Source organism: Panthera uncia, chromosome X (assembly GCF_023721935.1).
Source record: "Panthera uncia isolate 11264 chromosome X, Puncia_PCG_1.0, whole genome shotgun sequence".
Taxonomy (NCBI): domain Eukaryota; kingdom Metazoa; phylum Chordata; class Mammalia; order Carnivora; family Felidae; genus Panthera; species Panthera uncia.
In genome coordinates, this window is record NC_064817.1 from 40,916,888 (window position 1) to 40,932,265 (window position 15,378).

General features: G+C 52.1%; 1 protein-coding gene across 1 annotated transcript; it reads right to left on the minus strand.

Moving 5' to 3' along the window:
* Window positions 1-628: 628 nt before the first annotated feature.
* FOXP3 (forkhead box P3) lies at window positions 629-6,566 on the minus strand. Its single transcript, XM_049643842.1, has 11 exons — window positions 6,342-6,566; window positions 5,711-5,815; window positions 5,485-5,623; window positions 5,010-5,097; window positions 4,834-4,938; window positions 3,855-3,942; window positions 3,586-3,666; window positions 2,705-2,855; window positions 1,957-2,033; window positions 1,112-1,213; window positions 629-902 (listed from the first exon to the last, which is right to left on the minus strand). Exons 1-11 carry the CDS (start codon window positions 6,546-6,548, stop codon window positions 753-755), a joined length of 1,293 nt encoding a protein of 430 aa, XP_049499799.1. The 5' UTR covers window positions 6,549-6,566; the 3' UTR covers window positions 629-752.
* Between the last annotated feature and the right edge of the window lie 8,812 nt (window positions 6,567-15,378).

Consider the following 15,378-nt stretch of genomic DNA (forward strand, 5'->3'; position numbering starts at 1 on the left):
GGGTATATTTGGTGATTCAGTGTGTGTGTGGCTGTGAAAGCCCATGTGGGACTCAGGAAATCCACTGTGGCGCTGTGTGGGTGTGTGCACACGTGAGATGCACAGGTGTGTTCTGATGGGCTGTGTGACCAAGAGGATTTGTTGGGAGCTGCCGGAGGATGTGTGTGACTGGTATGTGTCTGTGTGGTTCTTTGGGTCCTAAGATCCTGAAGGTACCAAGGCTGCTTGGGCACACCCCATGTGGCCCTGTACCTGTGGGCCTGGAGGATGGTTGTGGGTGTGTGCTTTGGGGTATGTGGGCTGGCAGAACTGTGCTCAGGTGCAGTCGTCTGCGTGATTGCAGATTTGAGGTTGCCTGGGTGTGCTGTGGCAGGCTCTTTGTGTTTTGGTGCTTGTATTGTATCCGAGGGACAGGACTGTGACTGCCTGTGTGTCTTTTTGAGCCCCCACGGTCATCTGGGAGAGTGACTGAGGCAGGCCATGTGTGTGGTTGGTTGCAAAGGCTCAGTTTGGCTAAAGAGCTTGTAGGAAGCCAGGCCTCTGTGAGCAGCCTTGGTGCAGAGCATATGATCTAGGAGGGTAGTCAGCTGAGGATCAGGGTCCCTGGCAGGCAAGACTGTGCACCCCTCACTTCTTGGTCCCTGTGGGCACATCTGGGGCCTGCCACCCCTGCCCCAGGCCACTTCCACCACCCCCACCCTGTCCCCCGTTTCGGCCCCTGTCCTTCCTTCCTCCTTTCCTTGGTCTTGAGGTTAGGGGCCAGGTGTGGGGTTGGAACACCTGCTGGGCCTCTGGCTCCTCTTCTTGCGGAACTCGAATTCATCCACGGTCCATACGGCCCCCTTCTCACTCTCCACCCGCACAAAGCACTTGTGTAGGCTCAGGTTGTGGCGGATGGCATTCTGTGGAAGGAAGGCCGGCCAGGCCAGGGGCAGGGGAGATGGGTAGGCAACCATCCTCCAAGGTCAGCACTACTCACCAAAAACCGGCCTCCTGCCCCTTTCCAGCATGCCTGCAAGCCCAGCCTCAGGCCCTCCCACTCCTGAACTTGGTGCAGCACCATGGTGGCATTTGAGGCCCTCCCAGCCTCCGCCACCCCAAAGGAGCTCACCTTCCAGGTGGCGGGGTGGTTTCTGAAGAAGGCAAACATGCGTGTGAACCAGTGGTAGATCTCGTTGAGGGTCCGCTGCTTCTCAGGAGCCTCCAGGATGGCCTGGGGGTAAGGGGGTATGGGGGTAAGGGAGCCACTCCCTCATAGTTGGGCTGAGGGTGGCAGTGTCTGACATGGGTAGAACTGTGGGAGCTTGATTTGTTTGGATTTAGGAATGGGTTTAAGGGTCAGAGATGATGGCTGCAGTGAGGTTCTGGGTCAGGATGTCAGGATGGGGCTAGGGATAGGTAGGGGAATGTGTGATGTTGTGTAGGGATTAGGTGTGGGCCTAGGATGAAGGTCTAGGCAGGCTCTGATGAAAGTTCTGGGAAGGCATTAGGGAGATTCAGATGAAGGGGTTGGGATGGGATGAGGACAAGGGTCAGACAGGTGTCACAAGGAAGTGGTCAGAGGCAGGGTCCAGCTGGGGGATATGTGGGCACATTGGGATATGTGAGGGCTGGGGAAGGAGTTAGGATAATATCTGGGGTGGGTTTGGGGCCAGGGACAAAGATCAGGTTGGTTTGGGGACTATTTTACAGGTCCAGGAGGGGGTTAAGTATGGGGTTGAGATGGGCATAAGGGAAGGGGTGGGTCAAGGGCCTGAATCTTGCCTGGGTAGTGGTTAGGTTTGGGCTCGGGGCAGGTCTGGGGTGAAGCCAGCGTGGGGGGGTCGCATCTGAGACATGGGTTTGTTTGTGCAGGAGCCTGTACTGGGGGCACTCAAGAGGAAGGCTGGGACTGTGGGAGGCTTGTCCCCACCCCCTGTTTCTTTTCCTTCTCCATGGTCTGTGCTGCCTGCTTACCCAGCGGATGAGGGTGGCATAGGTGAAGGGTGGCCGCATGTCATGGAACTTGAAGTAATCCATGTTGTGGAAGAATTCTGTAGGAATGGGGGAGAGTCAGGTCCCATTCCGGGGCTCCTCGCCCCCTCTCCCATCCTCCAGTCTACAAGCAGAGTCTACGCGGCTAAAATCCTAAAATCCCTTGCTAACAGCACCAGGCTTCACCATCACAGTTCTTGTGCTGAGCACCGGACATCAAATGTATCATTTACTGTGTGTACCACTCCCACCTCAATGGGCCTTATTGTTTCCAAAGTTTAAAGGAAGTGGAGTATGCACACAAAGGGATGTAACTGGCCATGTGGCAGAGCCAGGATGACACTCAAGGGCCCTGATCCCTGATAAGCTCCTGGCCCCGGGCCTTGTGGGTAGTAGGGGATTCGTGAGCTTGGGAGAAGGGAAAAGGAGAGTCCCTGGGAGTTGCTTAGCTAGTTCCCTCCCTTCTGATGACCAAATGGAGTAGCTGAAGCCCAGAATGAGGGCTTCTCCCAGTCCCCAGGAGAGATGGGGCTAGAAATTAGAAACCATAGTGGGGGGCTTGCAGGCCTTGGAAATGCTGACAGACAGCTTTTGTAAGCAGTTGTGTTTTCCCAAAGGCTGGGTGGCAGTGCTGGGGAAGAGCACTATTGGGGCTCCTGTCTCCCACCCAGTGCCAGTCAGGGGTATTAGGGGTTCAAGGGGCACCAAGTAGGGCATGGGACATCCTTGCCTGGGAATGTGCTATTTCCATGGCTGCCCCAGAGGTGCCTCCGCACAGCAAACAGGCCGTCAGGGGCCTCCTGGGGGCTGGGCCAGGCTGGGCCAGTGGCGGCTGAGGTGCCAGTGGCCACGATGCAGCAGGAGCCCTTGTCAGATGACGCCTGCAGGAGGAGGGAGACGCTGGTGATTCAGAGCCTTAAACTTTCCACTTGAATTTTAAATAAGTAAGTGTTTTTTAAAAGCAAGGGAGCTCTCTTCTCAATTCGTCTGGTGCGGAATCCCATGAAGCAGTGTGAGCTGTATTTATTAGAGTGTGCGTGTGGACCCGTGTGTGTGTGTGTAGAACACCAAAGCTGGGGCCTCGAGCTGGGGTTGAATCAGGCTTCTCTTCTCCCCAACTGTGACCTGTGACCTGTGACCTTAGGGATGATGGTAATACCTATTGAGGATTAGATCATTATGCTCTAGCAACGTTCTCAGAAACGGTGCCTGGCACCCAGGGCCTGCTTCATGGGTGTGTGACCTGTTTAATCACATAGGTCCCTGCACTTTGTTTACTCCTCTGTGGTTATCATCTTGAAATCTGAGCCCCGTGTTGTTATCTTGCACTGGACCCTGCGAGTTACATAGCCAATCCTGCCAGTAGCAAGGGGTCTGTGTTCAGTCAGTGTCTGGCTATTTGCTGTTGCTTTGAAAACTCAAGAGCATGATGTTTTGGGATCTTAGGGTCAGAGGCTTTGTAGTTGGAGGGGACAGATTTCCAGGTCTGGGAATGTTTGGAGCTGGGGACAGGGGCCCAGATGTCCTGGGGCCTGGGTGCAAGGACAAGTCCCCATCCCCTCCCCCCCCCCACAAGCAGTCTTTGCCACCTACGGGCCTGGCGTGGCTCACCGTGGATGGAGCTTTGGTCAGAGCCATCTTCCCAGCCAGGTGGGCCTGCATAGCACCCAGCTTCTCCTTCTCCAGCACCAGCTGTGAGGATGGGCACAAAGTGAGGCCTCACCTTGGCCATTCTCCACCACACCTTTTTGCTCAGGTTCCCTGGGAGTGCTCCACCCCCTCCCTTTATGCCAGCCCCCATCCTGGGTGAACTTGGCTCCTGGCACAGGGTGGACATAAGGCTTGCCCATCATCGCCCAACCACCCCTCCCCTACATCACCTGCTGTTCCAGAGACTGCACCACTTCCCTCTGGAGGAGACACTGTGCCCTGCCCTTCTCATCCAGGAGATGGTCCGCCTGGCAGTGCCTGGGTCGGGAGGAGATTCCATGTGGGTGACCATGGTGGGCCTGGCTTTCTGGCTCAAATATTCCAAGTGAGGAGGGCCAGACACTCTGGGAGTTCTCTCTTCAGAGTCTCAGCCTCCCTCCCCTCTCTATACCTCAGTCTTCCTCTTACACCTGCTATTCCTTCAACACACGCTACTTGGCACCTCCTGGTGCCAGGCCTGAGCTCACCACCTGAGCCTGGCCAGGGTGCTGGAGGTGATGTTGGAAGGCTGCTAAACTGAGAGCAGGCCAGGTAGGTTAGGGCAGGAGGGGCACCCCAGGTGGAGGGGACAGCCTGTGTAAAGGCCTGGTCGTGAAGAAGACAGGGTGCAGAGTCACCACTGATAGTTGGGTTTGGTTGGAGAAGGGGTATGTGCGTGTGTGATGGGGCTGAGGGAGGCAGCAACAGCCACTGTGAGAATCTAGGACTTTAGGGATCAATAAAATCAGGCTGGTGTGTTGGTATCAGGGTAGCAGGGCAAAGCAGTTAGGAGTGTGGTTTCTGGAGCCTGGAGCCTTCTGCCTGGGTTCAAACCATAGCTCTGTCACTTAGGAACTGGGTGATCTTGATCAAGACACTTAACTTTTTTTGGCCTCAGTTTCTGTATCTGTAAAATGGAGGTAAATAATAGTATGCACCTCTATTATGATGCCCCATTACACAGATGAGGAAACCAAGGCCCAGAGAAGCTAAGTAACTTGCCCAAGGTCACACAGCCAGTGAGTGATAGAGCTGGGATTTGAACCTACAGTCTCAGCCTTTGCCTTTTGCCTCTTTGCTACCTATGAGGCCTGAGCTGAGACCTGTACCACAGGCATCCTCCTACAAACTGGGGGCCCTCCTGGACAGGATAGGGCCTGGGTCACTCACTTGAGGAAATCCTCTGGCTCCTCGAAGACCTTCTCACATCCAGGCCACTTGCAGACACCATTTGCCAGCAGTGAATAGGAGCCCTGGGGCACGGTTGAAAGGGTGCTAGGGGGAACAGAGGGTGTTCAGGGGAGGGAATGCCAGGGCGGGGGTCCTTCCCAGCCTTGTCCACTGACCTGTCTTTCCGGGGTGTGCTGGGGCTTGGGAAGGTGCAGAGCAGTGCTGGCTCCCTGGACACCCATTCCAGGCTGGCCACGTTGATTCCTGTAGGTCAGGACAGGGCACCTTTGGGGACTGAGAGCTCAGCCCACAGAGACTCTCATTTTGAGCTTCCCACCCTCCTGAGCTTCGCAGGCCCTGACTCCCAATGGGTTCTGTTGTCCCTCACGTCCAAGGCTTCTGGTAGAGCCGCTCAAAGACTGCCATTTGCAAGAGCTGACATTTTGACTATGCAAAGATCTGCAGTTCCGTGATTCTGACATTCTGCATCTTTAAGGTTCTGAGCCTGACATTTTTTTGGAGGTTGGAGTTTCCAATATGATAAGACCTGATACCTCTGCCCTCCTGAGGGCTACCATTCAGCAGCCTACACTGCTCACATTCAAGGACTTGGGGGCTTGGGTTCTGTAGAGCCGTGGGGTGGGGTGTTACCAGGTGGCAGGCCGGGCCGGGCCTTGAGGGAGAAGACGCCAGTGGCAGCAGTGGGTGGCGGGAAGCTGATCATAGCTGGGCTGTCCAGTGGGCGCACCTGCAGCACGGGGGTCCGAGCGTGGGTATCCACCGTTGAGAGCTGGGGGCACATATGGGCTGTGGTTTAGCCTGCCCCCACCCAGTTCTCCTTCCTGCTCCCTCCTCCCTGCCCAGTCTGGGTCAGTACCTGGTGCATGAAGTGTGGCCTGTCCTGGAGGAGTGCCTGCAAGTGGGGCGAGGGGCCCAGCCGTGTCCCAGAGGGTGCTACCATGACTAGGGGCACTGTAGGCAGCTAGGGGGGAGAAGGCAGGCAGGTGAGATGTCATCCTTCCTCTCATTGGCCTACATGTCTAATTCACACACTCCTCACCACAAGCCTACATGGCAGGGACTCTGACCATCCCCTTTGCACGTACTAGGAAACTGAGGCTCAGGGAGAGTGAATGACTTTTTCAAGATCAAGCAGCTAATAAGTGGCAGAGCTGGCCTCAATCCTATCGCCTCAACTCTTTGGGCTCCAGCCCTCCCCTCTGTTACATGGGGATGGGGTCACATAGCCATGCCTGTGGGACCACGATAGGATCTCCTCTCCTGAGACAAGGATTGGGAGGTTGGGGAGAGCCTCGAATCTCTGAGACCTGCTAACTGGGGACTTTCTTGGCCCTGTGACATCTGCATAAGTCACAGACTTGCCTGGGACCCAGAAAACCACTTCCTGTGCCCCAGCTGGGCCCCCCGCCCAGTGCCACAGTAAAGGTCGGCACCTGTAGGCCCAGGTACCCCACCCTGCCTGCCCCATTCTGGGCCCTGGGCCTCACCTGCAGCTGCGATGGTGGCATGGGGTTCAAAGAGGAGGAGGCATGGGCCCCGCCTCGGAGGTCCCGGCCCTGGAAGGTTGCCCCTGGGCCCTTGGCCCCCAGCGGGTCTGAAGTCTTGGGTCCAGCCCTCCAGCTGGGTGAGGCTCCTGGGGATGGGCCAAGTGCCAAGGAAGGGGCCGAGGGCTTGGCTGGCCTGGGGTTGGGCATTGGGTCCTTGTCCGAGGGCAGGCTGTGGGGACATATGGGGAAGGAGTTACACATGTCCCTTGTGGGGTGTGTGTGTGTGAACTCAACCACCTGAACCACGTGGGCACCTCCGCTGGTCAGAGCAGGCATTGGCTGGGGCATGTCCCCAAAGGCTCCCCAGCTGAACCCCAGCACCGGTCACGTGTACGTGCGGCACACACCACACACACATTGGTGTCAGGAACACAGGTATGTGTGTGTCTCCACACATGCTCAGTGTGCAGATGTGCACTGGTCCTGTGCATGCTGGCACAGCCCTGGTGGCGATATGCCCTCCACAAGGGAGGTGGGGGATTTGGGGTGGTTTGTGGGGCCTCAGCCAGGGCAGGTTTCAGCTTTTTTCCCCAACCATTTGAGGCTTGTCTCCAAGCCTCAGCCACCTGGGTCTCTCTGCACTCTGCACAGGCCATGTGACCTTTGCTGATCCTGCTGGGACTGGTCCATGACTCTCCTGATGGCATTATTTTATCCCAGTGACCTGGCATACACAAGAGTGGAGGGGGGCATGGACTCAAGATCCCTCTGGCTGCTGTGAGAGGGACAGACTCTAGGAAGGTGAAAACAGGAGTACTGGCAAGGAGGGTCAAGCAAGTGACAGCTGGGGCACAGACCAGGGTGGTGGCAGTGGAGATGGTAAGAAGTGGGTGGATTTTGAGTGTTTTGAAGGTGGAGTCAGGAGAATTTGCTGGCAGCTTGGATGTGGTAGGGGGTGGTAAGAAAGGGAGGGTCAAGGTGATCTCCAGGTATTTGCCTGAGCAGCTGGAAGAACAGAGCGGACATCACCTGAGATGGGGACAATGGGGACAGCAAGGTTGGGGGTGATGACACCAGGTGTGGATAGACACAAAGGGTCTGGTGTTAGACATGCCAGTGGAAATACTGAGCGGCAGCTGAGTACAGGAGTCTGGGGCCCAGGCAGGGGCAGGGTCTGATCATCTCTGGGCTCTTGCCCCGAATGGAGCTGACATGGCAGGTGCCAGAGAGGAGAGACCGACTCTCTTGAGCCAAGGTCTGTGGGAGCATCTTGACTCAGCCCCCACCAGAGTTTATCCCAACTCTGCTGTCCAAGCCTGCACTCGTGCTATATGCCCTGCCTGGAAAGTCTGCTCTTCCTCGGTATCTCCTATCTGAACCCTATCCAGAAAGTTCTCCATAATGGCTCCAGGCACCTTTGCTGAGCCCCAGAACCTTACACTCTGCAACAGGCAGGGCTTCAGTTTCTCAGAATCCCAGTCTAAGAGGAAGCCTGAGCTGGAAGGGACTGCCTAGTCCAGCCTCCGTTTTACTGAAGGGGACACCCAGGTGCAGCGTTTCACAGTCCCATGGCAACTTGAGAGCTCCATATATTTCTCCAGAAAGTGTGCATGTGTGCACATTTCACAAGGCCCATGCTGTGGGGCTGTGTGTGTGTGTGTGTGTGTGTGTGAGAGAGAGAGAGAGAGAGAGAGAGAGAATCCCCACCCCGCAGCACTGGGTTAGGCACACAGCTGCCGATAGTAGCCTAGGCCAGCACAAGGAGGGTTTAGGGGGAACAGTCACTCCTTCCTTTCTTTACTGTGAGCTCACAGGGGTTGACAGAGCTCTAGTGCAGAGGGAGGTTGGAGGTGAGAAACTAGGTACTAAACTCTTAGGCGCTCGGGGTTAGAACATTACTGAGTGAGAATCAAGATCCTGGGTCTACGGAGGCTCAGAACTCAGTGACCATGAGGAGGTGAGCAAATGCATGAGGGCAGAGAGTGGGGTGATGCTTCTAGAAGCCAAGGCATGTCAAAGACTGCCAACAATCCACCAGTAGCTAGGAGAGCGGCATGGACAGATTCTCCCTTGCAGCGTCAGAAGGAACCAACCCTACCTACACCTTGATCTCGGACTCCTGGCCTCCAGAACTGTGAGACAATAAATTTCTGTTGTTTAAGCCCCCTGGTTTTTGGTAATTTGTTACAGAAAACTGAGTAAACGAATACTGACTTTTGGTCAGTTTATAGATGGTTTCTACCACTCTGGCCTGGCCCACATCACTGGCCTGTGGTCACTTCTTAAGCTGCCTGGACACTTGGCTAGGGCTTATAAGAAATCTCCTCCCCAAACACATCTGGAATGGCCAGACTCAGGGAAGCACCAATACATTCTCAGAAAGGGGACATAGATAGGGTCTGTCTGGTGGTGGGGAACCTGGAGGGCCGGGCTGGGCAGCCGGCTTCCTGCATCGTCTGTTGGGGCGTCCCTTTCTGACTGTTTCTCAGAAGCTGCATGGAGGATGTTTCTGGGACACAGAGTGTGTTTTCATATCGGGGTCTGCATCTGGGCCCTGTTGTCACTTCCCCAGATTTTCCGCCATTGACGTCATGGCGGCCGGATGCACTGGGCTTCATCGGCACCAAGGAGGAAGAGAAGGGGGCAGATACCCCACCCCACGGGTTTCGTTCCGAGAATTGGCTGGCCCATCCTGCAGCTGGCTTGGCCCAGGTGGGGGTGATGTGGGTGCTTGCGGATGTGGTGAGTGACGTCCATCTGGCCACCATGACAAGCCCTGGGACCTGTAGACCTGGCCCTTCTTGGGCCATGGAGAGGCCCAAGGTTTGATGCTTGGGGAGTACTGTGTAGAGCCTACAGGTATTGGGACCCTGGGGATCTTCAAATGGTACTATGCCAGAATCACAGAACCTCAGAATCACTATACTTCAGAATCACAGAACATCATTTCTTAGGTTCAAAGGATCTCAGAATCCCAAACCCACTCTATGGGGTTCAGGGGTCCAACCTCTCAATATGGGAAGGCCAATGTCAATGGTGTCCAAACTCACTAGAACTCCCTGAAGGACAGGAAGGTCACTACTTCATAGGGTCTCTGGATTACCAGGCTTGGAATTGTAGCAAGTCTCCTCTTAGCCTCCCTCCTAAGTTCTGTGAAGGCAGGAGGGTCAGAATCATCTCCTCTCCTTCTCCCAGCCTGGGGCTGGGCTATGCCACTAACTAGCTATAACTCTCCTCAGGCTCATATGTAAGGTGGGACAGTAATAGTACCCCTCTTCTAAAGTTAATGTACATGAAATGCTTAACAAAATGTCAGCTCAGTAAACGAACACTTACAGGGCCTCAGTCTCCCTGTCCATTCTGGGATGATGTTCCCACACTCATAGCCATTCCATGAGGGATAGGGAAGGAGGCAGGGAGGTAGAGGCCAGCGTGCCTTCAGCTAGGGCCTGCCTCATGGCATGGAGCAGGAAAAGCCTCGGCCTTTGCCAGTAGAGAGCCCACTGCCAGGCTCTATGGAGGGGCTCCAGTATGGAAGTTACCAGGGGCCAGGGTCAACTCTCGGGACGTGGCTAAGCTCTATTCATAGTCAGACCCACAGATACATTGACTGACTTATGTCCCTCCAGTATCACCACCCTCTGGCCAAAAGGCCTCTGAACCCATGGGACTATGGGACCCCACCCAGACTAGCTCTTGTGAGGCTGGGCCCTACACTGGCCCATGTGGCCACAGGGCCTCCTTCCTGAGTAAGGGCCCAAGTCATGAGAAGGCAGAAGGGGGAATGGCAGCAGCTGGCAGGCAGCTCAGGTCCCCCTTCTCCCCTCATGGGTGCTGAGAAGTAAACTGAGGCCCATGGTGGGGGCAGACAGAACCAGGGTCCCACGGAGAATCCCATGGTTTGAGCTTGGGTCTCAACTTTGCCTCTGCTTCTCTGTGAGGCCTAGGGAGAAGCCCTCCTGCCCATCTCTGGGCCTCAATTTGCCCCTTTGTACACTGGGTGGGGAGAAGCATGGAGTAGATGAGGGCCAGGGCCCTTCTACTTTGTGTCTGGGTGAGTTGTTCACCTGTCTGCAGGGCGTCAAGTTGACAACTGCCCCTCTATCCAGGGGACTGAGAGACAGGGATACGTAGAGACAGAAACAGAAAGAGACAGACAGATAGACATAGGGGAACAGAAAGACCCAGAGAACAAGAGATACAGAGAGATGGGAGAAACATGAGGTGGGACAGAGATAAATAGAGAGTGTGAGATGCTGAGAGAAAGAGAGACAGAGTGACAGAGATGGAGGGAGGGGAACTCATAGGAGCAGAAAGTCATAGAAGTACACACAAAAAGGGAGACAGAAAATGAGAGAAACAAAAAGGACAAGAGACAGAAACAATAGCACATAGAGATGGAGAGAGACAGAGACAGAGACAGAGACAGAGACAGAGAGGGATGCCCCAGATAAGAACAGTTACTGTTAGCTGGTTTTTGGCTGGAGGAACTGAGGCTGCATCAAATAACAAGGAATAAGGAAGGGCAAGATGCTGGGGACCTATGGCCAGGGAATATATTGTACTGCAAAGCAACAATCAGCAAATCAGGACAGCCCAGGTATAAGAACAGACACTGAGGAACAGAACAAAATGGGAAGCTCAATCACAGACCAATGTCTAGAGGGAATCGAGTTTGTGATGAATGTGGCATTTCAAACTGGGAGACAGGGGAGAATATATTGTTTAACAAGTGTTTCTGGGACAATTAAGGGGAAAATAAAGTTATTGAATGAATAATCAGTCCATTTTCCCACCAATTCCTCTCTGCCCAGTTTGAAATGTCATGAGCATGGACCCTGCAATAAAATCCAGATCTATTAAAGAGATAAATGATAATATCTAATGCTGCTTTTGGGTTTACTGAATGCCAGACTCTATGCTAAGCACTTAACATGGTTAAGATATTTAATCCTTATAACAACTCTTTGAGGTAGGTACTACTAGAATCATCACAGTACATATGAGGAAATGAAGGTACAGACAAGTTAAATGCCTAGCTAAAAATCACACAGATGACTTGGTGTGAGGCTGGGTTTGTCCCAGACAGTCTGGCTCCAGTACCCACACTCTTAACCTCCACAGCAAATGGAAAAAATGAAGCCATAAAAGAGACTAGAAGCCAACACAGGCGAACATTTATCTCATTTTCAAGGACTTTCTAAGCACAAAACCAGAGACAGTAACCACAGAAGAAAAGAGTAACCCATTTGACTATATAAAAACATCATAGCATCACAAAACTCCATAAACAAATAGAAATAGTGAGTGATAAATTGGGGGAAAATATTTGCTACATATGTATGGCTATTGGAAGGTTAATATCCTTTCTAAATAAAAAGCTGTGACAAATCAATAAGAAAAAATGATGAACACTCTATTAGGACTAAGGATGTGACCAGATGACTTAAGAAAAAGTACGAATGATCAACAGTATAAGTAATCAAAGAATGCAAATTTCAACAATGTGGTAATATTTTTTCTTACCTGTTATGCTGAGAAAGGACTTAAAAATGATAATACCCACCCAGGGCCTAGCTCGAGTACAAGGAGCATAAAACAGGACAACCTTTTGGAAGAACAATTTGCAGAGAGGGTCAGAAACCTTAAAAACGCACACATGTCTTGCCCTGGCAACTCCATTTTCAGGAATCCAAGGAACTAATCAGGGATGATTCTGGGGAAAATCTAGAAATAACCTGAACGTCTAATAATTGGCACTTGGTCAATTCAGAGTTCATACCAATGTGAGGACAGTCTTGACAGCCATGAAAGATCGTCTGTTGAGACAATTTTTAGTGATCTACAAAAATGCTCCTATTCTTTGAATAAAGCAGGAACAATACCAATAGAGAGAGTGGTTCTAAGTTGGTTTAAAAAAAAAAATACTAACAGTGAAGAGTCAGCACTTGCTAAGCCTGCAGAGATGAGCTCGCCCCAGCCCTGAACGACTGCTTGGTTCCTGGACATGGACTCTGGACATACACACACACACACACACACACACACACTCACACACACACACAGAGTCCTGGGGTAGGACCACAGAGCTAAACCACGGTTGCCAGTGACTGAAAGTGCCCCCCAGGAGGGTCTTTCATGCCATGCAAGCACAAGTTCAATGAAATGCTCAGCCTGACCTGACAGCTCACAACCCTCCTTCGATAGGGGCAAACAAAACTGATGCTCACTCTTGTAAAATGTAAATGTCTTCATCAATGTTACTCAATACACTATTATTAAGCACCAACAGTCCAAAGCTCTGTGCTGGATGGTGGGTGGGAAGGCAGGTGGGGGAGGCTAGACAAGAGAGCAGGAGAGACAGTGGGAGATAGACGGACAGAGACAGGGAAGCTGGGCAGAGCCAGAGAAAGAGTGGTGGAGAGTCTAAGTACCTGGGAAAAAGACAGAAAGAGAGAGGCAGAGCAACATGGAAAGAGACAGGACCAGCAGACAGAGAGGGATGAAAGCTATCAAGAGTCAAGAGACAAAGAGGAGGGAGAGGTGTAGTTGAAATTTTCAGTTACACCTGGGCAGTGTTTCAGGTTGTTCAAGGCTCGGGAATTCATAAAGACGGGCAGTTGGCATATTTTAAAAGTCCTGCCCATCTATATATTAATTTATTTATCTTTGCCTCTGCCCACACATTGATTAAGTACTTTACCTATCAGTCTTCTGGCATTGATTATTACTATTATTATTGTCAAAAATATCTTACCTGACTGGAACCACAGTAGTTGTGTGCGTCTTGATGGTACCGGAGGGCCCCTGCCTGCACCGCGCCCCCCGCCCCCCAGTGCCTACCTCTCTGCCATCTCTTTCACTGGACCCGCATCTGATGGAGGAGAGCAGGGACACTCACCTTCTTGAAGTGGACTCACAGAAAAGGATCAGCCAGGCTTGTGGGAAACTGTCGCATATCAAAAACAACTTTGCTTTTATACCGAGAAGAAAAACCACGGTGTGGAAGCCACAGACCTCTCTCTTCTAATAATCCAATTTTTTTTTCGATGAGTATGTGTGCTGATAATCACAGGGTGGGGGGGGGTTCTCATAGTTTTTTCTCTCTCTTGCTCTCTCTCTCTCTCACTCACTCTGTTTCTCCTCTTCTTGATTATGAGACTTAAACGGAAATTTTGAAATTTTGGGTTTTTTCTTTGCCCTTTACGAGTCATCTGAAAATATGATTTCTTCCCCTCACCACAGAGGTGAGAGGTATCAATGAGATAACAGGGCTCATGAGAAACCACAGTTTTTTAAACAAAAGTGTGTAGAGTTAGAAAAAAAAAAAACAAGGGAAAAAAACTCAAATAAATCACAGAGGCGTCCCAAGCAGGTAGAGACATCACTCTGTGTGTGTGATGGAACGGGAAACACCAGGGAAAGAAACTGAATAGGACTGGGTTTCCAGAAGCTTCGCTTTGCTCTATGCCTCAGTTTCTCCTTAGGGAGAATTGATATGGTCAGCACTGCTCTTACTGCCCAGGGAGGGGGAGCTCTGCATCCCATCTTCCCACAGAGGGTGAAAAAGTTATTTCACGGAGAAAAATGCAGGGAGTCCGTCTCTACCCCCCACCACCACAATTCACAGAATCTAAGAATCTGAGAATCACTGGCTCCCAGAATCCACTTAGCATCACTGAGTAAGGAAAGGGAGAAAAGTCTTGCCTCATCATGTCGTAGAGCCTGAAAACTCAGACCTGGAGGGTATCCTACAGGGAAGGTCCTGACAAGGCCCCTGGTGTTAACGCATCCATTCTCATGATGGCCAGAGGCCCCCTGGGACCCCAATCTCCTCATAGTCAGGGACACCATGACCTGATGATTCTGAGGCCCTCAGCCTTTGCAATTTTCTACTTCAACAAATCCCAGCTTCCAAGGTTTTAGGATTCTAGATTACCGCCATCATCCCCATAGCTGACATTGATCTCCAGTTTTCCAGGTTCCAGACATAGTGCTGAATGATTCTCACAAATGATCACATTCAGTCCTCACTGCAGCCTGTTGCGGTCCATCTTGTCATCACAGCCATCCTACAGATGGGGAAAACGGAGGTGCCGAGTAGTTGAGCAACTTGCCCAAGATGACAGAGTTGGCAAGTGGGGGCTCTGCCTTCTTTGGTGCCGGGCTTAAAAATCCCCAGGTTTCCTTGACCCCAAAAGTCTTGGGTTTTAAATTCTAGGGAAGTTCTGAGATTTGGAGATTCTTCTGGGGGCTTGAAGCTTGTGAGGTTTTATGGTTGTCCAAGTATTGGTAGCTGCATTTCCTTACTTCAGCAGTGACCCCCTCTAACCAATGGTTAACAGGGGAGACCAGGCCCCAGGGGCTTCTACTGATAGGCTGTGGCTGAGGATCCCAGCCCCCAGTTCCTCAGTGCCCTGTATGGCCCAGGGTTCTGTCATCCAATGTCTACTCCAACTCCTCTGCAAGACTGGCTTCGGGCCTGGGGAAGAGAAATTGGAAACGGCTTTTTATTCACATGATACAAACCCAGTGGCCAAGACCCACTCCTTCACCCCTTCACCTTTTTTCTTCCCCCTGCCACCTCCCAAGTCCTGAAAAAAAGGAGAGCCTCTTTCCTTAACTCAGACTCACCTTTCTGGAAAAGCCTAGAGGGGGCCTGATGGTCTGGCTTTGTGAAGATAAGAAAAAAAAAAAAAGGTGAATAGAAAAAAAAAAAAGACCTAAAAAAAATCAGCCAACAACAACAATTAAAAAAGTAAGAAACCAACCCTCCCTACCATTAGTTCAAAACAAGACTTTCACTGGTTGAGGCTTCTGAGTTGGTGGGACACATCTGAAGCCCAAAGATGGCCTGTGTGTGCAAGGCAGCCAGGGGAGGCACCAAAGTGGAATGAGGTTCTCAGATTGGAGGCCTGCAGGGACCTAATGTACGGCAGGGGCTTAACAGGTGTGGCATGTGGTTGTGAGCAAGAGGGTGTGAGAAGCTTGTTGATCAGGAAGAAGTCCTGGGGAGCTGACTTTAGGGATGTTCCCA